Genomic DNA, 23,205 nt, shown 5'->3' on the forward strand with positions numbered 1-23,205 from the left:
AGCCCCCAATTCAGGTTTGATTGTAGAGTTCAAAACTGCCTTTTTTTCTTTAAGATTGAGGACCAGCCCAAGCTCCGGCAAAGGCAAGCAAGATGGTCTACTCAGGCCAAACAGTGTGTGATAAAGGTTCACTGCATCACAACGCAGCCTCCAATCATGAGATGTACCTAGAAAATACACAGAAAATAACACTTTTTATCAAGTACTTGGATAAAAAAAAAATAATACAACAGTGGCGTAGCTGGGGGGGGAAGGGGGGACATCTGTCCCCGGGTGCAGCATCCAGGGGGCGCCGAATTGATGTTCCCTATTGCATTTTGGCAAACAGGAGAAGGCGCGAAATCTTCAGTTGTCCCCGGGTGCTGAAAACCCTAGCTATGCCTCTGTAATACATACCCCAAAATACACAGTTCAAACTAACAAACAGCACATGCTAAAGTGCTTTTAAAAAATTTGTTCTCTTAAGATGTTTAGGTCACTGTTCATTTTCTTGAATGTAAAATGCCTATATTTTTCTCCTGTGTGTGTGACTTCTAACAGAGTTTGGTATATGCACTAAATTACAAGTAACCTTAAATTATTCCAGGTGTTTGTAAGATGTATGTATTTTAGTTTTTATATTGTCATCTTAATAATAATAATAATTCATTACATTTATATAGCGCTTTTCTCAGTACTCAAAGCGCTATCCACACAGGGAGGAACCGGGAAGCGAACCCACAATCTTCCACAGTCTCCTTACTGCAAAGCAGCAGCACTACCACTGCGCCACCTGTGAGGACAACTTACTCAAGACATTACATAAGATGACACATGAAACGTAGGCTGGTTTTGGTAGCAGCAAGCATAGTAATGTGAAGCCATTGGGTCTTTTCTCTAGCATTTTTCTTTGTTGGTTCTGTTACAACATGTGTGTGTGCAAGCTGGAAAGAAGAGATACTGTGTACATTGGAACAGCATATTTTAGCTGTGAAGCGAGACAGCATGTTTGTGTAGACTTCTTCAAGTTGACACATGAGAAATATGTACATGAATATCACTTTGCCAGTGCTCTTGCAAAATGCAAAATTCTGCAATTGGTGAAAAATTTAAGTACTACTTTTCTGTAAGCAATGCACAGAAACCAAGAAACCCTTCTATCCATACTGCAGAAGCTGCTGCTGACGCTGACTCATAAGTCAACACACTGATTAAAACATAAGATGGGTTGTTGAGTCCTTGTTTATGAACATTATGGTGGAGGAATCTTTGCATCTTTGCTGAAGGAGGTCCTTTTCAGCACAAAACGGCAATTAACATTCTTCGATAGCATTATTTTATAATGGAAGCAGAAGTGATAAAAAACAAAATCACTGCGATCAACTTTAAATGTCAGGGCTACTTTTATTTCCTCATGTTTATTTCTATGAACACTTTCCTCACAAAATAAATAACGTGTTTCAATTCCTGCATTTTACAACTTACCAGTTTCAAGGTTATGCTGGACATAATCTGACTATAGCACTACAATTCTTGAAATAAAATGCCATTTTTCAAGAAAAGGCAAATATTAGAGACAATTACCTTCTTTGCAGGCACTAATAAGGGTGAAACAGAAACTAAAGCGGCAATAATAGTTACACTTTCCTCCATAAGCTTATCAAAGATCCTCATTTACAAAGAACTCTACCGAAGTGTTCCTTCTCAATGCTTAACAGATATTTTCATAATCAATCACTTTCCCAACTTCCACAACACACACTTCAACAGAAACGTGCATGTCTACTAGGAGTTTGGGTCCATGGCAGCAAGAAATATTTTCCATAAAACTTTGGCAATAAACTAAGCAATGTCTCTTTGCATGAGGCCATGGCCAATAGTGGAAAAGCTGCACCTTATAACAAGAAAAACATTAACACAAAGAATAAAAAGATAGAATAAAATAATAAAAGAGAAAAACAAACTTATAGATGGATATCCACGTTTTTCAACATAGACCAGGATGTACTCACAGTAGCAATTCATTCCATGCCCGAGCACATTTGTCCGCATTTAACCCTGCAAAATCTAGTTTGTTTGACTAGTGTGATTGGTCCATGCTGGGCCCTGGCCCGCTTGGGAGAGGTGGGCCCAAACACGGCTGAGTAGCATTTGGGAACAGTGTGATCATTAAATGTGCCCGAGCACGGAAAGCAGACATGATGTCAATGATGCGACAAGTCAGATTGTGCAATTCTCATTTCCTTCAATATCTTTTGAGTTAAAAAGAGGTTTTTATTCTCACCTGACACATGAACATGAACTATAGTTGGCAAGAAATGCTGCAAATTCCTCCTTTACATCATTTGTCTCCATAAAAATCTTGTACGTGCAGCACGATAAACAGAAAAACGCTGCACTGTACACTCAATAAATCTGTAAGAGGGTAGAGCATTATCCTGCCCTAAACGACTCCAAAACAACCCAAAATAAGTAAAATCATTTTGACATGCATGTTGTCACTCCGTTTTCAGATCTTTTTTTGGCTTTATGCATAGTCACATGGTCATGACGAAAGCGTGCCTGGGACCAGAACATTAAGCACAGTGTGAGAGTAGGCATGCAGGGTAGTAGGGAATAGGGACAATCGTGCTTGGGCACGGTACGGAAACAATGGAAATGTGCCTAGTCTGAGTACATCCTCAATGTGCCCATCCCAGTCCAAAACAACTGGACAATAAACTGAAAGGATGGACATAAAGAATGATAAATACTTCTTAAAAAATATGTTTATTAAATTGAATACAATGCATAAAAGTACAAAAAAAACTAAGCATTCAATAATCATGTGTATATTAGAAAAACACATAATTTACAAAAAAAAAAAGAAAAAGATATACATTATGCATTTACAAGTAACAGGAAGATAAAAATGATACTATTGAAACAGTCAATTCAAACATTCATTTACTTAGTTATAAATTCATTTTGAATTTCCTTAAACAATAGACATAGTACATCCTTCCCTCCATGCACATTTATAAACTCCGTAGTTTAATTGTAATTGATTTATTACTGACATATGTGACATTCATAATTGTGGTAGTGAGGGGGCTGGGGCTAGGGCTAGGGCCTCATGAGTTTTGACACCCTTGGGCCTACGAAGGTATTAATCTAGCTTTGCAGTAGCATAACCTGCAACATTCTTAATTAAAACAAACTGTACTATTTTTGTAATTAACAGAATATACATTTAGAAGGCACACCAAATGCCTTATTATATTGTTAAATCGGGGAATCCATTCGACAAGTACTTTCACTTTAATACTTATATTTCAAAGCAAGTACTCTCTTACTTTTGCTTAAGTAGAACAGTCAATGGGGTACTTCAACTTTTACTAGAGTACATTTTGATTCTTTATTTGAACTTAAGTGAACTGTTTGAGTACTTTCTCCACCACTACTTGGGATCTTCTTCACAAGTGATGGAAAAAAAGAAAGTAAGATCAACAAGTGTATTAGAATAGCGGGAGTTGTACTGGTCCATGATAGTGACACAGTACAGAGTCAAAACAAAAGCTTTTGGTTTACCAGTCAATCTAAATCCCTGTCCTCACCTACGATGATGAGCTAAGGTTAATGACCGAAAGAACAAGATCATGGGAATAAGCACCAGAAATGAGGTTTCTTCACAGGGCAGTTGGCCCGACATTTTGTGTTAGGGGGAGAAGCTCAGCAATTACCTGCCTCTCTGGATAAGAAAGAGCCAGTTGAGGGAGTATGGGTATGTCGTAAGAATGCCCTCCACAGGCTGTTCACCCTAGAGATGGTCTGGCCACATCCCGCTGGGTAGAGACACTGCAGGCAGACCTGGGACAAACTGTAGGGATTTTGTTCCTTGGTGTTCTTGGCAATGCCTGGGAAATCCTCAAGAACAGCTAGAATTTGTAGCTGGGGATGGGGAAGTCTGTGCTAACCTGCTGCCATTGCCACCCTCACCAGGAGAAGTGAATGCGAAGATAACACAAGATTAGATGATCATTTTAATACTGAAAGCAGATTTAACGGTAAAAGAGTATTAAAGACAGCAGCTAGTTTCAATAGGCTACAAATAAAACAGCCAGCCTGAGCATTTCTTATTATAGTATTAGAATTTTGCACGTTGATTATGTCTGTAGTTAAGAATGCTATTAAATTTATTTAAAAAAAAATCATACCTGAATTCATCAATTTCCACAGATGATCCACAAGATCCTCACTGCACAGAGGGGACTCCTCATTCTTTGTAAATGGTGGATTTTTAGCCAACATGCTCAATATCCTATGCCTAAAATAAATATTCAAAAATCTTAAATAAAATGACAAATATAAAAACACAAACCAATTTGAATGGGTACATTATAGCTTCAAAAAATGTAACTTTGATACATATCATAAATGAATCCCTAAAAAGTGACTACTGTAAAATTTGTCATAGGAAAACAAATCTGACGGATAGCCTAAATGATAATTAGGAAGTGTCTGTCTTGAAACTTGGCAAACACAAAAACAACTGCTCTGTAAGATTCCTTGGAATCTATAAATTTATAAAAATAAAGATAAAAATATCAGTCTGTATGTTCGGGCATTATTCGAGAAAGGCTCATCATTTTCATGAAATTTGGGATGTATATTTATCTTGGTCCCGGTCAGAGTATAAGCTACCTTTTTCAACCCCCAGTTCACTAGGGTCCATGTGGACAGCTTATTATAAATAGGGAGGTCTATAAAAAGAACAAATGACATAAAAATCTTTGTCCTGATGAAGCATCTATAGCTGATATCTTGGAAGTGATGGAAATAAAATTCAAACCCACCTGGGAACAGTAATAGTACTTGTGCCAAGAAGGAGAAAATGCACACAATATCTGTGAGGGACACCACCGTCACAACTAGAATACCAGTGAATAATAATTCAAATTATTAGCCTGGTGGGGTAAGAGGAACTGCTGCAGCAAAACTTTATATATCTGGGGATCTGTTGTTGTTCCCATTGCAACAGATTTGACTTTTAACAGTCCGATAAAGGAACTGTATTTGGACTAAGTGAATTTTATGTTATGTGCTTGTATCATGTGTGAAATATTTTGGTCATGCAACTGACTGTGGTTCTTACACTCTAAAAAGAGAAAAAGGGCTCTTTTTGATTTAAGGTAATTTTAGTAGTTGTAATGAACTATATTAATATGTTTGTTCACCTAACGTAATTTTTTGCCTTACTTCAAATTGAAAAACCTTGCTGTCGCTTAATGTAACTTCTTCTATTTAGTCTAAAGCAAAAAATCGCTTTGGAAACCTTGCCGGCTCCAACCCCTGTGATGTCACGTCCGGGCTTACACCAATGGCAGAAGACCTACATGAGCCTGACCCCTTTGACTTCACTTCCTGTCTCCCCCTTTAAAAGCCTCCACCTTTTCCCTATTCCCTCAGTTCTGGTTAGACTCGGTTTTGTGCACATCAGTGCTGTATTATTTTGAAAGGCAACTTTGCAGCCAGGAAACCAAATTATACGGGTGGCTGCCCCAAACCTTTATATGACTTTGTGTTTGTGACTATATATATATATATATATATATATATTATGTATACTATATAATGTTATGTAATGTTCAAAATATAAGGTGTATTTAATATATGTATATATAATTATTTCAAATAGATATTTTATGTATAATTTATAAACATTTTTTGTGAAAAGCTTTTAAAATATATTGTGTATTTAATATGTATATATATGTATTTTTTGTGAAATGTTTGTTCTGAATATTTACAGAAAAAACATGTTCAAGGAATGACCAAAAAATTGATTTTTGTGTTGCAAATATTCAGTAATAAATCTAAAAGAGTTTTGCTATAGCTGGTTCAGTAACATTAACCACCATTAGATCAGTTTAAAAACATGTTTCATGTTTGAAGGCACTGTACAAAATGTAGCACTGATTTTAAAATAAATTTGCTTCCATTGTTTAAAGCAAAACATTGTTGTGGTTTGTTTTATTAAAAACAATTTCACCCTAACAAACAGTGAATTCAACACCATATAAAGAACATATTTAGTAGAGTCCAATTAAGAATTTAAGTTGGCATTACAGTGAATACAATAATGGATAAAATTTTAATTTGAGTTCATCCATCCATTATCCAACCCGCTATATCCTAACTACAGGGTGACTGATGGGGGTCTGCTGGAGCCAATCCCAGCCAACACAGGGTGCAAGGCAGGAAACAAACCCCGGGCAGGGTGCCAGCCCACCGCAGTTAATTTGAGTTTTTAAAGAAATTTGGTTTGAGTTAAATACATTTTTTTGCTTTTATTCAAGTTTTTGATAAGGTTAAAACAAACTCAAATGAATTAAGTTTACTCAAATACTTTTTAAAAATTGAATGAAATCAATTAAATTGCTTATTACCTTGTGAAGTAATTTATTTAGGTTGATCCAACAAAACATTTTTTACAGTGTACTTGTCCCCATTATGTTTAGTTATATTTTTATCTTTTTATACAAATATCTGTGTGTCCCATTTGACAAAATACTGCAGAGAATTTCCTGCATGATAGGTTCTTTTACTGAGAAATCTCCTTAACCTTGCCCTTTGAACATGCAAGTTTCGTGTATGGAGAATTATTATGAACAAAAAAAATTAATTTGTTTAGTAGATAACATTATCCAAAGCGACTTACAAAACATTATATGTTAACAAGAGAACAAAGTAAAAAAAAAAGTTAAAAATAAAGTAAAAAATAAAAAAATTAAAATAAATAACAACGTATAATGAAATGTGACAGTAAATAATTCTTCATGAAATGTTTTTTGTTGCTTGGTTACTTATGTATTCATGTCATCATTTCTTCATTAACTTATACCAATCAGCAACAACATTGAAACAACTTTCAGAATAAGTGATGATTATCTCATGACAATGGCATCTGCCAAGTGGTGGGATATATTAGGTAGCAAGTGAACAGACAGTTCTTGATGGTGATATGTTGGAAGCAGAAACAATGGTCAAGTATAAGGACGTAATTGACTTTGACAAAGGCCAAATTGTGATGGGTAGACGGTTGGATATGGACATCTCCAAAATGGCAGGTATTATGGGGTGTTCCCAGTATGCAGTGGTTAATATCTACCAAAAATGGTCCAAGGAAGGACAACCAGGGAACCAGCAGAAGGGAGAAGGCATCCAAGGTTCATTGATGTGCATGATGTTTGTGAAGACAAGCTTGTCTGATCTGATCCCACAGAAGAGTTACTGTAGTGAAAACTGCTGAAAAACCGTAATACTGACAATGACAGAAAGGTGTCAGAACACACGGTGTCTTGCAGTTTGCTGCGTATGGTGACCACTGTCCACCGCTGATAGCGCCTAAAACGGGCATGTGAGTGTCAGAATTAGTTTTAGATCATTGGGACGTCTGGGTGCGTGAGCATTGTTTATTTGGGAAAGAGATAGAATCAGGGTGCATTATGGGAAAAAGGCAAGACAGCATGTGATGTGATCCTCTGGCAATGTTCTGTCCGACAAAACACAGTACTTGCTAGATCTCACCCTCTCTATTTTGACAGGTGAAAAGTGACAGCTTCCCTTTCACCACACATTTATTGTTAGTTACTAAGACAATGAACTAAATAAATGAAGAAATAATTAAATAAATTTATATATAAATAACAATAACAGATTCAATCTATTGTGAAAGGTAACAATAAATACACAAATAACAATATGGCATGTGATCATAAATAATTTGCATAAATTATTTATTTTATCCAAACTAGTCTTCAGTTTTAGTGAGCATCTCTTTCTAGAAATGAAGTTCAAGTGACAAGCTCTACATGAGCAGAGATACTGAATCTGTTAGCAGCAATACTACCCACTCTGCCAGAGTGCTGCCCTGTTTATTATTTAGGAGGACAAGCAACAAATCTGTTTTCATTTTACTGTAAGGTATAATCTAATATATAATGTGTGAATGTGTGTTTGTCCAGTATGTAACTACACATTGCTGAACCTACTGTATCTCAGCGAAATTATCCATCGAGTGCCCATTTATATGAAGGAAACACCACAGGCTATATTTCTTTTCAAAATTTAGTTTGTGCCCTCACCCTTGGAGCACCAGATATACCTGCTAGTTTGCTAAATAAAGAATAAGACATCATTTTCAAGCACACTTAATCCAATTCAGGGTCATAGAGGTTGGAGCCCAATCTGATCAGTACTGGGTGCAAAGTACAATCATGGAAAAGGTGCCTGTTCATCAGTGTTACACAAGTAGAATCACCCATACTCACTCACACTGGGGCCAATTTATTGTATACAATTTGAAAGTCGTTGGTGATGTGAAAGGAAAACAGTGTATCTGAAAGTAAAAACGACCAAAATTTCATCATTTTCTTTGTACTAGTTACGAGGAGTCAGAGTAACAGTACATTTTTTGGGCTGTCCAGGTCTCACTCTTCCCAGCAACATTCTCCACACTTTCTTGGTGTATTCTCAGAAAATTTAAGGAATATAATCCACCAGCGTGCCCTGAATCTCCTCCGAGTCTTTTCTTATAAGGCTTAACCTTGTACATCTCCTAAGACAGGAGTCTGGGACATCCCAAGAACATGCTAAAACCATTTTTCCAGTATGTACTGAACATCACAGTTTTATGAGGCCAAGTAGACATCATTATCTGCAAATATACATATGAACCATAAGTTCTCAAACTGGATACCATCCACACTTCAGCTTTGCATAGACATCATGAGCCAGGAAATGCTGAACAGGTCAGGAGACAAGATGCTCCCATGGTGGAGTCCAGTGACCAAATTAAACAGTTTTGACTTAAAATAAAGAGTACAAACATAATTCTCACTCCAAATCTATGGGGAACAAATGATATCCCACAGTTCCACCTTTGCAAGGCCAGCCAGGGACCCACATGTGTTCTCTTGAAAATAAGTTAAACTAAAGTACAGAGTCTTTGTTTCAGTAACTAAGCAAAGGTTTTCAGAGGAAGACTAGGGAGTATAACCCCATGATAACTCAAATATGCCATCTTTGTCACCTTTAAAAATGGGGATCACCAGCCTAGACTACCAGTCTTGAGGCACCACCGTGTCTTTCATGCAGAAATGAAGAGGGGAGTTGGCTAAAACACTCCCACAATATCCAGTGCTTTTAGCATTTGCTGCTGGATTTCATGCACTCGTGTGACCTTGCTGCTGTAGATTAGGGCAGTGTTTCCCAAACACGGTCCTGGGGAACCCCTGTGACTGCAGGTTTTTGTTCCAACTGGATTCCTAATCAGTGACAACACCTAATAGCACTGATCTCATTTAATTAGCTGATATTTTTTTTCTTTTATTCAACATTCAGAAAAGCATAGCAGCATGATTTTTACATTTATAAGACATTTAGAAATATTTCTGCTTTTGCTATAGATTTAAATGCTTAACTCTCTTTTGTTGATTTCATTATACGTTGCCCTTTCTCTGTGCAGTTTTTCCCCCTTCGTTGTAGTTTAATAATGACAATTTAAAACAAGCAGATCAGACACCCAGGCAAACAACACTGAATAATCAAAGGCTGCAACTACTTTAGAGTCAGGCCCACTAATTAGTAAATAATGGATTAATTAAACAATTAGAAGACCTAGAAAAGTAGAATGAAAATCAAGATGAAAATACTGTTAAAAAGAAAAAAAAACATTATTCCTATATAACTGCTTGGTACATTTTAATATATTTTTTTTTTAACAAACTTAGTTTTCTAATTTCTATATTGTTGCCTAAACACAGAACTTGGGAAATATCAGTTCACTTAATTAGCCCAGGAGTTCAATTAAAAACAAAAGCTGGTTGGAACAAAAACCTCCAGCCACAGGGGTTCGTTCCCCAGGACCGAGTTTGGGAAACACTGGACTAGGGGTCTCCAACTCCAATCCTGAAGGACCACAGTGGCTGCAGGTTTTCATTCTAGCCCTTTTCTTAATTAGTGACCAGTTGTTGCTGCTAATTAAATTATTTTGAATTAATTTTAATTGACTTGTTTTTTTTTAAGATTTGTTCCCCTGAATTTCTTCACCGTTCCTCTGAATTACTTCATTTCTTTCCTTAAATGGCACCCAAACAGAAATGAAATGTGAACTGAGTGAGCCAACAGAAAACCAACTTAGTCAGGGCCTCAGACTCCAACCAAGTTCACTTCAACTAGTTGCTTAATTAGCCGCCAAGTCTTGTCGTTAATTAAACCTGTTCTTTAATTCCATGGCTTGTTGCTAGTCTCATTGTGTAACAGCATACATTTCCGATTTTTTTTATTTTCTCTTTTCTAAGACCACTGTTAAAATGTTTTGGGGACCTGAGCAGATCCAACATTCCCGAGACCTTCATCTTTCTTTATTTTCAGATACTGTGTAATTGCTGGTCATTTTTTTTTTGTATCTCATTATTGTTTGGCAGCTAATTAAGGAAAAAGAAACAATTAAGGGGTCTGATTCTTCAAGAGCAAGTCAACTAAAATTAATTCAAAAGAAGTTAATTAGCAGCAAAACAGGTCACTAATTAAGAAAAGGGTTAGAAGGAAAACTTGCAGCCACTGTGGTCCTCCAATAGGGGACCCCTGCACCTTTTAATCACTGAAGCAACCTTAGCCTCAGAAATGGACTCAGGACTAATCATAGCTTCTGGTACTCCTTCCTCTAAGGTGAGCACATACACTGAGTTTAGGTGCTATGAAAAGAACTCTTTTCATCTCTCCACAATACCTGCAGTTCAGTTCAATGTTTGCCCCACTCTTGCTGAAAACATTTGTGAAATACCTGCCCATCTATGATGAGTTGTTGAACCTCTCTACAGCCACCCCAAAGTCATCATCCATGGCTGCACCATTATTTACTTAAAGAGCTTCTGTTGAGGACAAATAAAGTTCTTTCTCTCTCTCTTTTCTGTTTATCCATCTATCCATCCATCCAAAGAGTTAGAAATGGACTGTGTCTAGAAAGCAGACACTCCAATTGCCACCAAGAGTTTAAGCAGAGAAGACATGACCTTACATATTCATTTATCTTACTGTGGCAATTGGGCTATGAAAACTTCCAGAGACAAAAGTCAAGAGAAATAGAATATCTGACTGCCAGTCAGACATCTAAATCTGCATTGATAGCAGCTATTCTACTCCTCATAATTTACTTGTATAATACAAGTTACAAGTTGTATTGTATGTGCATGCATTGATGACAAACAGTGTGTATTTCTTTTTTTTTATTCCTATTTCTATGTATTTATCTGTTCAGGTCAAGAAGACATACTGTATATTTTGTGTTAAGATCAACACGCTGATTAGCGCAGGCAGGTAAAAATTTCACTGTATTCTCCATACATGAAAAGAATGACCCATTAAACTCAACTTCTTTTACAGTGCCACAAATTATCAGAACCTGCTTTAACATACTGTACATTATGGGGTGAAACATCTGCTAAACATAAACATAGCAAAGATTGTCTAATGGAATTAATTTTTGACTTTATGTTAGCAACATGCAGACCGACATGAAACACTATGCACCCACCCATTCCAAAAGGGGTAAAAGATGAAAGCCAAAAACTATGACGTGTGAGAGCACAACTAACTGAGCATTTTGAAGAAAAGTGACAAGGTGAGAAGCACCCTTACTGAGAGGGGTATGCAAGCATTTCATGATCGACAGCATGACTACCTGGCATCAGTGAAAAACACATGCCTTGGGGAGTGATTGTAACTTTCCAGGAATGCTCAGGTATGCCAACAGAAGACATATATATGTTGAGTGTCAGGAATATTCAGCACAAAGACAGCCTAAGTTCAAGCGAACATGTGTCTTTTTTTCATGATTGCTAGTGAGTAGCTGAAAGATGATCATGTTATTTTCCATTTCACATAAATGTGAGATTAATTATCACAGGACTTTTACTGTACATATTTTAGTATTGTAAGCAAAGTGTGTACTCTCTTTTTCACCAGCTGTCAGCTTTTCATATAATTTTAATGAAAATTACTGTTGTGTAAATGATATAGTGATATCTATTAAGCTCCTAAAATTAAGTTATTAGACTGTATTTAATGTCCTACAAATAAAAAGGATCTGTGTTCAGCTGAGTAACGTATTTTTATTGGATATGTCTATAGTGTGGTTCTGGCTGCCTGCAGGGGTTGAGGAGGGGGCCTCAATGTCTTGTCAGGGGCTCATGGACTTGGGATCTTTCTTTTTCCACCAGACCCACACAAAAAAAGGCGTTCAACCTGACAGCTTTACTGACTGTCACCTTTTTCTTGCCGGCTGGTACTTTTAGGGAAATCCGGAGACTCTCCATGTACCATTTTTCCTCAATTTGTCCACCAGCTGGTATTTTGGTTGCTGCTGAGACAGATACCAACAAAATCTTGGCCACTGCTCTTTACAATTGCTTTGACATTGTAAGACCAGAGTTTTAGAAATACTACTGTTATTTGGTTGTATGTGTTTCTTCTGATAGGAACTGTTACAACAAAGCACATAGAGAATTCATTTTTTCACAACTGTGCTTTGCTACACCACTTCACTCAAAACTCCAACCCCCCTCCCGCTTCTGTTTTTTCTGTCCCCCCTGGCCATCGGACCTTACTTTTTTCTATGTTAATTAATGTTGTCTTATTTTAATTTCTTATTTTGTCTTTTTATTTTTCTTTTCTTCATTATGTAAAGCACTTTGAGCTACTTTTTGTATGAAAATGTGCTATATAAATAAATGTGGTTGTTTCACAAGCATACTTCACTAAAACCTCCTAGTTCTGAGTGAGAAATTACACAGGTATACATTTAGGTCCATAAATATTTGGACAGAGACAACTTTTTTCTAATTTTGGTTCTGTACATTACCAAATTGAAATTTAAATGAAACAACTCAGATGCAGTTGAAGTGCAGACTTTCAGCTTTAATTCAGTGGGGTGAACAAAAAGATTGCATAAAAATGTGAGGCAACTAAAGCATTTTTTTAATACAATCCCTTCATTTCAGGAGCTCAAAAGTACTTGGACAAATTAAATAACTGGAAATAAAATGTTCATTTCTAATACTTGGTTGAAAACCCTTTGATGGCAATGACGGGCTGAAGTCTTGAACTCATGGACATCACCAGATGCTGGGTTTCCACCTTTTTAATGCTCTGCCAGGCTTTAACTGCAGCGGCTTTCAGTTGCTGTTTATGATGATCAATAACTTCAATTTAAAAAGAGTTTTCATAAGTTATAACATATTTTATAAGTTTGAATTCAACTGATAGATAATTCTGAAGGATGTTAATTAATAATACTCCAAGAAACAGGCAACAGATTGGAACCATATGGTTATTGCTCAAAATATGCAATGGGTGTGAGAAAATAATTTGGAAGAAGCAATAGTTAAGTATTTTGGTTTGCAATACAATATATAAACATCTATTTTAGATATTTAAAGAAGAAAACTACTGAAATGGTTAAGTAAATAAAAACAAGGATGTACTAGGAGACCTTGTGCTCTGTGTTGGCTGGGATTGGCTCCAGCAGACCCCTGTGACCCTGTGTTCGGATTCAGCGGGTTGGAAAATGGATGGATGGATGTATTAGGAGAACAGTTGATGTAATACACAAAGTGTACTAGGAGATGATTAAGAGATCAGCAGATGTCCTGTAAACGATAAGACCGGATAGTTGTCACATACACAGAGATTTCAATGGTAATAGCTGAACCTAAGAGATATGAGAAAAACAATAGTATAGTAGAACTGATTATTTACTTATACTTTTTATTAAGTTATTTGGGTGTAAGCCAACAAACCAATCAGAGAAAAATGTATGCATAAATCAGCACTGTTATGTAAATTCAGCTGTTATTACAACGGGTATCTGCTCTTACTTTTTTTTTATCATTCTGTCACAGGCTACTGTGCTGAATGCTCACCTTTCAGCATTTACTGAGGAGTAAACTACAGAAACAATGGACAAGCTTCTTCCTGCTTGGCTCCTGACTTTAAGAGATCCTAGTTTGAGGACAAGATTTCTTTCTTAAACGTATTTCCAATTTAATTTCTATCACATGGGCAATCTGGCATATAACTTCCAGATCACTAACCAGTTTTACTATTCGTGAAAAAAAAAACAACACACATGCACACTACACTTCTAGTTCTTCCCTATGTCTGCAATGTGAAAGTACATTAAGTACCTAAGGATAAATAAAATCAAAGAGTGGAAATAAAGTGAAGGCTAGGTTCAAGTGTGAGTGAGCCTGCAGATAAAAAGAGGAAGTGTCATTTCTGGATATGACAAAACCAGGGTATTTTGTTGCATCTATAGGCTGTAAATATGGGATTTAGTCCATGGTTTAGTATATTAATATGAAATTAAAAGAAAATTTTTCAGCCGGTACACAAAAAGCTATGAAGATGGTGTCTCGAGTGTGTGGCTAAAAAGCATTTGACCACAATAAAACCAATCAAAACACATACTCAAAACCCATGCAGACACAATGAGAGTGGGTGAACTTCACAACTGACCTGGCAGGAGATTGATGAAGATTAATTAAATTTGCAGTTGCAAAGTACTGCATGAAGGCAAATTCTTTTTATTCATAAAAATGTTACATTGGGTCCAGTTCTGCATATACACTTTAAAAAGCATTAAAAATTATTGTAAATCATGCATTTTTATTAGACATTAGCAATGATAGAAAAATAGAAATGAGAGATATGGTAATATATGGTAATATTCATGAATGTAATTCAAAGAAGGAAAAATATTACAGACCTTACATAAGGAACAGGATCATTCTGCACCATGCTAAGCAGCCACTGAAGTTCCTCATAACTTCTGTCAACTAATAGTCAAGACAGGAAAAATAAAAAATCAAGAAAACACATTTATAATGGCGCCCATCTCAATGGGGACTAAATTACACCATGTTAATGCAATAAAACAGCACGTGAAACAGATGTGCTTCCAAGTAATAAAAGCAAGATGAAAGAATACTTAGTTCTTGTAAACAATAACCAAGACACATCATTTTCTGAAGTTACTTAACCCAATAATACTTTGCAAGCACACAAAATCATGTGGATGAGGATAAGGCACAAGCACATAAAAAAAGTCAGATAGAGACTTTTGTTTCTGCCTAAAATGAAAGTATCAATTGATGGCTAATTCTACATCGTTAGTTCTCCTGAAGAAGCAAAACAATAGTTAAAAAGAGTGATCATGGCATGTTTTAAAAAATTTATATATGTCATGTCCTCACAGGTGGCGCAGTGGTAGTGTTGCTGCTTTGCAGTAAGGAGACTGTGGAAGATTGTGGGTTCGCTTCCCGGTTCCTCCCTGTGTGGATAGTGCTTTGAGTACTGAGAAAAGCGCTATATAAATGTAATGAATTATTATTATTATTATATCATGTCTTGGCAACGCAAATAAAAATCTGCTTGCAAATTGGTCTATCTTTAACATAATGTTTCCTGTATCTATACCCTCTATTTCCTTTTTGCCACTTTTTCAGTAACTACAGTGACAATTATTCTATTATTTGACTAAACTAACTTACAGTGACATTAAACATAATACTACGCGTAGAATTCTACGAGTAGAAATACTATGAGGGGCGTGTAAATTCCTAAGCACATGAATGAATTTACAAGTGCATCATTTTATTTATGTGCGAATGTATGGGGTGAGAAGTGAAAGAGAGCAAATTTTAATTGCCAACATAATGATGTGATCCTTAGCTGTAACACCGGGCAATAATATGAAATCAAGGTTAAAACTAATTTATGAAAAAAACACACTACTTTTACTCAAGATTACAACATGTCCTCAAACTAAGAAGCAGTGTCTCTTTGACAAAACACTTAACTTTTTAAGCTAGAATATGAAAACTTCTGAAAATGATCTAAAGAGAAAAAAAGTATTCTCCCACCTAACAGGCCTTAAATGCTAAGATAGTATTTTTTACAGGAGTCTCACTTAACAAATAAGAAACAGTGTCGATTGGATTGTCCAAAGTTTTCACTCCAGCTATATAAAGAAAACCAGAGGGGTGGTAATCTTAATACATAAAAAAAATCCCATTTGTAGCATTACGCATTGTATCTGATTCTTAAGGGAGTTACATCATGGTGATGGATAACTTATTCAAATCGAAATGTTGACAAATATTTACACACCTAATGTGGATGATAGAGATTTCATCCAAAACGTATTTGCATCAATTCCCAGTATGAGCACTAAAAGTTACAATGGCTGGGGACTTTAATTGCATTTTAAATCCAGAGATGGATACATCATCAACTACAGTGACAATAACATCTAATACCACAAAGAAAGTCAGCTTGTAATGGATCATAACAATAAGACTCATGGAGATTTTAAAATACAAATTCAAGACAATATTCCTTCTGCGTCACATGTTTTGGGAGTGCATCAAATAAAATATTTTAGCACAAAAGCCTTTGAATGCTTATCAGACAGCCTTGTTGTCACAACCACTCACCAACCCATTAACAGCTGCATTTTGTGTACTTCCAGATTTGCTTAAAGTGGATCTGAACTTTCCTATACCACACTACTAGTACATAGACTTGCCTTGCTTAACTGGAAGAAACCCAACCCACCTTTTATAAGTCAGTGGGTATCTGACGTAGTATACTATCTAAAATTGGAAAATTCAAATTGTCGCTTTGAGGATCTGTTCAGAACTTTTTTTTAAATATGGCAAGATTTAAATAGTAAAATGTTAGAATAAGCATTTATATCAAGGAAAAGGGTATTTTTCTTTCATTTTCTGTTTTTTTATTATTATATATATCTTTCTAATTATTTCTGTCCATGCTTTTGGCTCTCCTCTCTTTCTCTTGGGTGGGTGCTGAATTTTGTTTTGCTAGTTTTTTTTCTTTTCTAGTTTGACTATGAAGTAATTTGTTGTCTATGTTCAATTTGATTGTATGCAATATTTTCTTCAAATAAAACAAAAAAACATTCATCCATTACCATTTCACCTTATAATACAAGAATTTCTATTTGATTCCTGACATTTCCTTAGACATTGACTGCAAATTACTCTACTTTTACAAAATGTTTTCATTATTAAGAATGTATGTGATATCTCCTTTTATTTGTCATGTAATTTCAATGTTCTTAGCAGATATATCTTGGTCAGAAACATACATTATTATTCTTGGAAAAATAACCTGGCTCACATTTGCATATACCAATATTAATACTGTATTTTGTTCTTTAAATTATTTTTGTACTAGTCCACTTAAACACAAAACTGATCCATACATACATTTACTTGTCTATCCACACATTCTGAATTCATTGTGTGAATAAATATTTCTTATTTATTGATTAATTGATTGATTGATTGGATGGATTATCTGTCCTGTGAGTCTTCTTGTTTTATGTTTCTGCTGATATGTGTATTTAAATATCCTCTTGGGATTAATAACGTTTATCTAATCTAATCTAAATTTACTCCCAACAAGCTTCTATCTCTTCCGTGTTCCTGCTGAGTAACTCATTTTAAGTTAACAACAGGTGTACACCCTCCAAAATCCATTCATAATTTTATATTTGCAATTTAATGGCTATCAGTGTAAAATGTGTTTAGTTATTTTCTTACACTTGGAAATTATGATCACAAATCAAAATATTTAGTCCTTTGGTGGAGTCCTATACTGCTTGCAAGCTCAGTCCTCTCTTTACAGACATCTTCAACCAGTCTTTTGCACAGTGTACTGTAGTAGATTAATTTAAACTTTATTATTGTTCCACTTCCCAAAAGTGATAAAATAAGCTGCCTCAATGATTATAGGCCTATTGCTCTTACATCACTTTTAATGAAAATATTTGAACGGCTTGTTCTAACCCATCTGAAATCTGCTACTGATCTTGACCCTCATCAGTTTGCCATTTGAACAAATAGATCTGTGGAAAATGCCATCAACATGGGCCTTCATTTTGTGCTGGAGCATCTGGACTGTAAAGGAACTTATGGCAGATTACGGTTTGTAGATTTCAGTTCAGCTTTTAGTATCATTGTCCCTGAACTGTTGTTAACTAAACTCCTACAGACTGAACTGAATCCTTCCATCTGTAAATGGATTTACACTTTTCTGACAAACCGGAAATGCGTTCATGTGGGCTCCCGCCTCTCAGACTATCTCCATATTAGCACAGGCGACCCTCAAGGCTGTGTACTTTTCCCCCTACTTTATTCCCTGTACACCAATGACTATAGGTCTGCTGATCCTTCAGTAAAAATCATTAAGTTCGCTGATGACACCTCCATTATTGGACTAATTACTAATGGTAACAAAATAGTCATTGACTTTCGCAAACAGAAATTACAAACTCTCACTAGAAATTAATGATTCTGCAGTCGATATGGTGTACTATTTCAAATTTTTTGGGCACACCTATCACTAACACTCTCAGCTTGGACATTAACACCACTTCCATCACTAAAAAAGCACATCAGTTATTGTACTTCTTATACCAACCAAAGACATTATTTACCAGCCAATCCTTGTTCTATATTGGAAACTGGCAATGAGGCATTTAATAAACTTAAAGGACATCTAACTCCTGACAAATTCACATGGAATGAATTCGGCCTCTCTTTTACGGCAAGTAAGCAAAATGGCAAACAAAGAGATCACTTCTATTGACTGGAGGGGTGCACCAATTCTCATACAGTTCATTTCCAATGCCACATCTATTGCTTCAAATGGCAGCTGAAATGACTGCTATTAGGACCAAGGCTCTTCAGAAATAAATTACCTTTGATAAGATACTGGCATCCTAGGGGACGATCTGTTCTGTACAGGGAACTTCATATTGCACCTATATTCCTGATATGAGAACCAACATTTCATCTGTAGGAGGCACACGGGATGGACAGTCATCCTGACAGGAAGTTAGGAAGATCCTTTACCTGGACAGGAGGCCCACAGTAAACAGAAAAGTATCCTAGCCAAGAGGTGGAAGGATGGTGTACCCAGACAAGGCTGCCCTAAGGGATAGATGGACATCCCAGCTATAGAAGGTTCCCTACCTGGACGGGAAGCCCAGGCAAATGGACAGGTGCCCCGACCAGACATGATTCCAGTACCTTTCCTGGATATGGGGGGTTGGACAGAAAGAAAGGGAAGGACAGTTTCCAAGAGGTGTTTATTCCCCCAGGCACTAGATGGCAGCAGCAGCCCTCCTTATTGGCACCCATTCCGGAACCAGTATGTTATGCTGGGAGTTGTAGTCTGGCAGCACAGCCCTGCTGGTGTCCATGGGTGCAACAAGGGGGGATTGCAGGAAGATATACTCCCCACTATATTGGACTTCCGCATGTCCCAAAAGTACTTCCAACAGGCAGTAGCCCTGGTACCGGAAGTATTCCCGGTTCCTCATTAAAAAGGACGGCTCTCCCTTGCCAAGGCAAGTCGGAACTGGGAGGAAGGAAGGTGACTGGAGGAGGAGAGTGCAATGGTGAGAGAAGAGGAATTATAAGGAGACGTGAATTGTGGAGAGAGATTACTTGTGCTTTTGTCAACTTTTTGGAGGTATTGTGTTAATAAATCATCCATTATTTGAACCTGGGACTGTATTGTGTTCGTGTTTGGGGCTCACGGGTGCCCAGTTCCATCATACTGATCACTTCAGAAAGATTGCAACTGATGCAAATTCACATGTATTTGAACTTAATTCCGATTCTGCTATAATGGACTGGTTGTTATGGATTCTTGCTTGGTTGTGGAAAATGTTTCAAATCATTCTTTTTGTTGTTGTGGGTATATGTGTTCTACTGTTAATAACCTGGGGTCTTGGACACTTATGTTTCTATATGGTTAAATCTTGAAGAATGAGTGCTAAGGGTTAAATTGTTTTTCTAACCATGCAGCAGTCTCGTCTTTGAGCCCATATTTGTAATAAATCATAACTACTTTTAGCCCATGTTTGCATATTTCTATCTTTTGCCTTAGCTTATACATTAACCTAGTGACAATTAATGCAGCAGCAATGTTAACTCTGGTAAGTCTATATGTGGTATGTATTAGCAAAGGTGTCTATGAAGCTTGTTTCACAATCAGCCTTCCTATTAGTTTTTAAGATCATTTTGTTCTTTCAGAGAAATGACACTTGATAGGAAACAAATGATGATGTACAGTCAGGTCAAGTGGCACAATTTTCATAATTTTGGCTTTGTACACCACCACAATGGATTTGAAACAAAACAATCAAGATGTAATTAAAGTACAGGTTATCAGCTTTAATTCAAGGGGTTTAACAAAAATATTGCATGTGTTGTTTAGAAAAGACAGACATTTTTATACATGGTCCCCCTGTTTTCAGGGGCTCAAAAGTATTTGGACAAACTAACAATCATAAATATAATGAAATGCAATGATCATATAATGACCTTTTACAGTCAATGACTGCCTGAAGTCTGGAAGCCAGGCCATCTCCAACTGCTGGGTTTCCACTCTAGTGATGCTTTTGACAGTCCTTTACTGCAGCTGTCTTCGGTTTCTGTTTGTTCATTGGACTTTCTGCCACTAGTTTTCTCTTCAGCAAGTGAAATGCATATCCAATTGGGTTGATGTCAGTTGAGTGACTTGGCCATTGAAGAATATTCTACTTCTTTGTTTTGAAAAGCATTTGGTTTGCTTTTGTGTTGTGTTTTGGCTCATTGTCATCTGTCATGTCATGGCCATCTGTACCATGAAGCATCATCATATCAGTTTTGCAGCATTTGGCTGAATCTGAACAGATTATAGCCCTACACACTTCAGAATTCATCCTGCTACTTTTGTCAGCAGTAACATAATCAATAAACACTAGTAACTGACTTCCATTCGTAACCATAATGATCATGCCATAAAACGGCTTCCATCATGTTTCACAGAGGATGGGGTATTCATTGGATTATTAACCATTTCTTCTTTTATCCATACTCCTCTGTTGTCCATAGAAAATTGCTTCAGAACTGGACATACTTTTAAAAATATTTTCTGGCAAAGCCTAATCTGTCTTTCCAATGCTTGAGGTTTACCAGTGGTTTGTGGTAAATCCTCTGTCTTTAATTACATGAAGTCTTTTCTGGATGATAGACTTGGGCAATGATAGGTCTACCTCCTGGAGAGTGTTATTGGTTTTGCTAAATGTTGTGAAGGGGTTCTTCTTCACCAAGGACAGAATTCTGTAATCACCCAGCACAGCACTCTTCTGTGGTTTTCCAGACTTTCTGCTGTTTATGAATTCACCAGTGTGTTCCTTCTTTTAAAGAATGTATCAAATGGTTGATTTGACCAGTCCTGGTGTTTCTGCTATCTCTGTAAATGGATTGCTTTGTTTTCTCAGCCTAATGATGGAATGTTTTTACTTTCATGGACAGCTCTTTGGGCCTCACATTGAGAGTTCACAGTGACAGCTTCCAAATGCAACTCCACACTTGGAATCAATTCCAGACCTTTACCTGCTTAATAATTAGTGAAATAATGAGGGAACTGTTCCCACATGTGGGTGGTGGTCAACTATGCAGAAAAATGCAGCTAATTTAACTATTCAAATTAAACTAAGTACATCTGAATATATACAAACTTAGGTTAATGATTCTGGGTGTTACATGCAGCAAAAACAAACACCAACAGCAAACAAAAAACAATTCTACCAGCAACTGTTAACCCTCAGATTGGGAAGTACAGTGACCAAGCTCGTAAGTCAAAATGCTTGTATCTCAAATCAATTTTCCCCATTGAAATTAATTGAAATGAGATAAATTCGTGCCAGCCCCCAAAAAACCATCCCATTTTTTTGTTAAATGTTTTCAACATAAGAAAAATGTATTTGTATACAATATTTGTTCATTATAAACAAAATAAAACCTAATACATAAAAGAGAATCTAAAGAAATAAACAGATGTTGGCGAAGCCGATTAGCGTATTGTAATGTTATTTTCTTTCATTTCACTTTTGCTTAACTTAATTTTCTTCCTCACTAGTTTTTTTCTTTTTGCCATGCTTTCGTCACTTTCATTCTCAAGGTGTTTCAATAGAAACCTGTCCAAAGAGCTTTGTTTAGTCCTCCCCTTTATGAGTTAGGCAAGTGTCATTAAATAGCACCGCTGCACGATCAGTTGCAACTGGTGTTTCTTTTCAAACAAGTCAAGCATTAAGAAAGTGTCATTAAATAGCGCCGCTGCACGATCAGTTGCAACTGATGTTTCTTTTCAATAAAGTCAAGTGTTAACATTTGTCATTAAATAGCGCCGCTGCATGATCAGTTGTAAATTTTTCAGGGTGTTTCTTTTCTTTAAAGTTCGAAACTTTTTCTCACATTGCAAACACTTCCTTTATCTCACTTTAAGAGATAACCTCCTCCACCATACCGATCTCCTGCAGAACCTCCGTATGTTGCCGCGTCTGTAGTTCCATCAACTCCTCCGTCTTCAGTTCCTCGGAATGCTCTTTGATGGCTCGTATTTTGAATTTTGGCTTGTAACTCAAGGCAAAAAATCGACCTAGTGACGGCTCATATCTCAAAAAACACGTACCTTGGGGCACTCGTATCCCAAGGTACCATGTACCTTGTATTTAGGATCATATTTCAAGCATTCGTTTTCACTTCGAAAAAACAATTGGTAAAATATGTCTGAAAAAGCACAACTGCAGCTCTGAATATGACCCAGTAACGTTTCCGTAGAGTAATCAATACATCTCTAACGTTGTGGCAAAGACAGCCAAAGACAGAAAAAAAAGAGTATCTGTGTGCACTTTGACATGGCCTCTTGTTAGGCAATAGGTTCATATATAGACTTCTTGCAAAAATATTGCAGGAAAGATACAGTATTTTAGAGAGCCAGTCAAGCCATGAATTGACTTCCTAAACCAATCAGAGGCTAAGATATACAAGTGTAAGTGAGAGGTGCTCACAATTGCAGAGTTATCAGGTAAAACAGGCATGTGTAGAGCTCTGCCTCATCCTTCGCTTCATCTTCATGTTTTAGAGATTAGGAAAATGGCTTGCATTACAACAGAGTTAACAGATCATCAGGAAAAGGACATGAATTACTGCAGCGTAAACAGATTAACATTCAGTTAAATGGAGAGGCCAATAAAGAACACAGCACAACTAAAACAGTATGGACAAAATCATTTACCACCAAACAAGAACTGCTATTTAA

The 23,205-nt window shown here is 36.5% G+C and overlaps 2 protein-coding genes across 3 annotated transcripts in view; one reads left to right on the forward strand and one right to left on the reverse strand.

Annotated features, from left to right (window-relative positions):
* LOC127529990 (uncharacterized) overlaps positions 1-23,205 on the forward strand; it is a 798,609-nt gene that overhangs the window by 311,226 nt on the left and 464,178 nt on the right. The gene's annotated exons all lie outside the window — the stretch shown is intronic.
* Positions 1-23,205, reverse strand: part of taf2 (TAF2 RNA polymerase II, TATA box binding protein (TBP)-associated factor) — a 384,123-nt gene that overhangs the window by 57,892 nt on the left and 303,026 nt on the right. Inside the window, exons 22-24 of the mRNA XM_051935579.1 lie at positions 14,789-14,858; positions 4,176-4,285; positions 1-167 (exon numbers count right to left, since the gene is read on the reverse strand). The exon at positions 1-167 is cut by the window's left edge and continues 63 nt beyond it. Of these exons, the coding sequence (XP_051791539.1) occupies positions 1-167; positions 4,176-4,285; positions 14,789-14,858 (347 nt within the window). The remainder of the gene's footprint in view (positions 168-4,175; positions 4,286-14,788; positions 14,859-23,205) is intronic.

The sequence above is a fragment of the Erpetoichthys calabaricus genome, chromosome 13 (assembly GCF_900747795.2).
Source record: "Erpetoichthys calabaricus chromosome 13, fErpCal1.3, whole genome shotgun sequence".
Classification (NCBI taxonomy): Eukaryota; Metazoa; Chordata; class Cladistia; order Polypteriformes; family Polypteridae; genus Erpetoichthys; species Erpetoichthys calabaricus.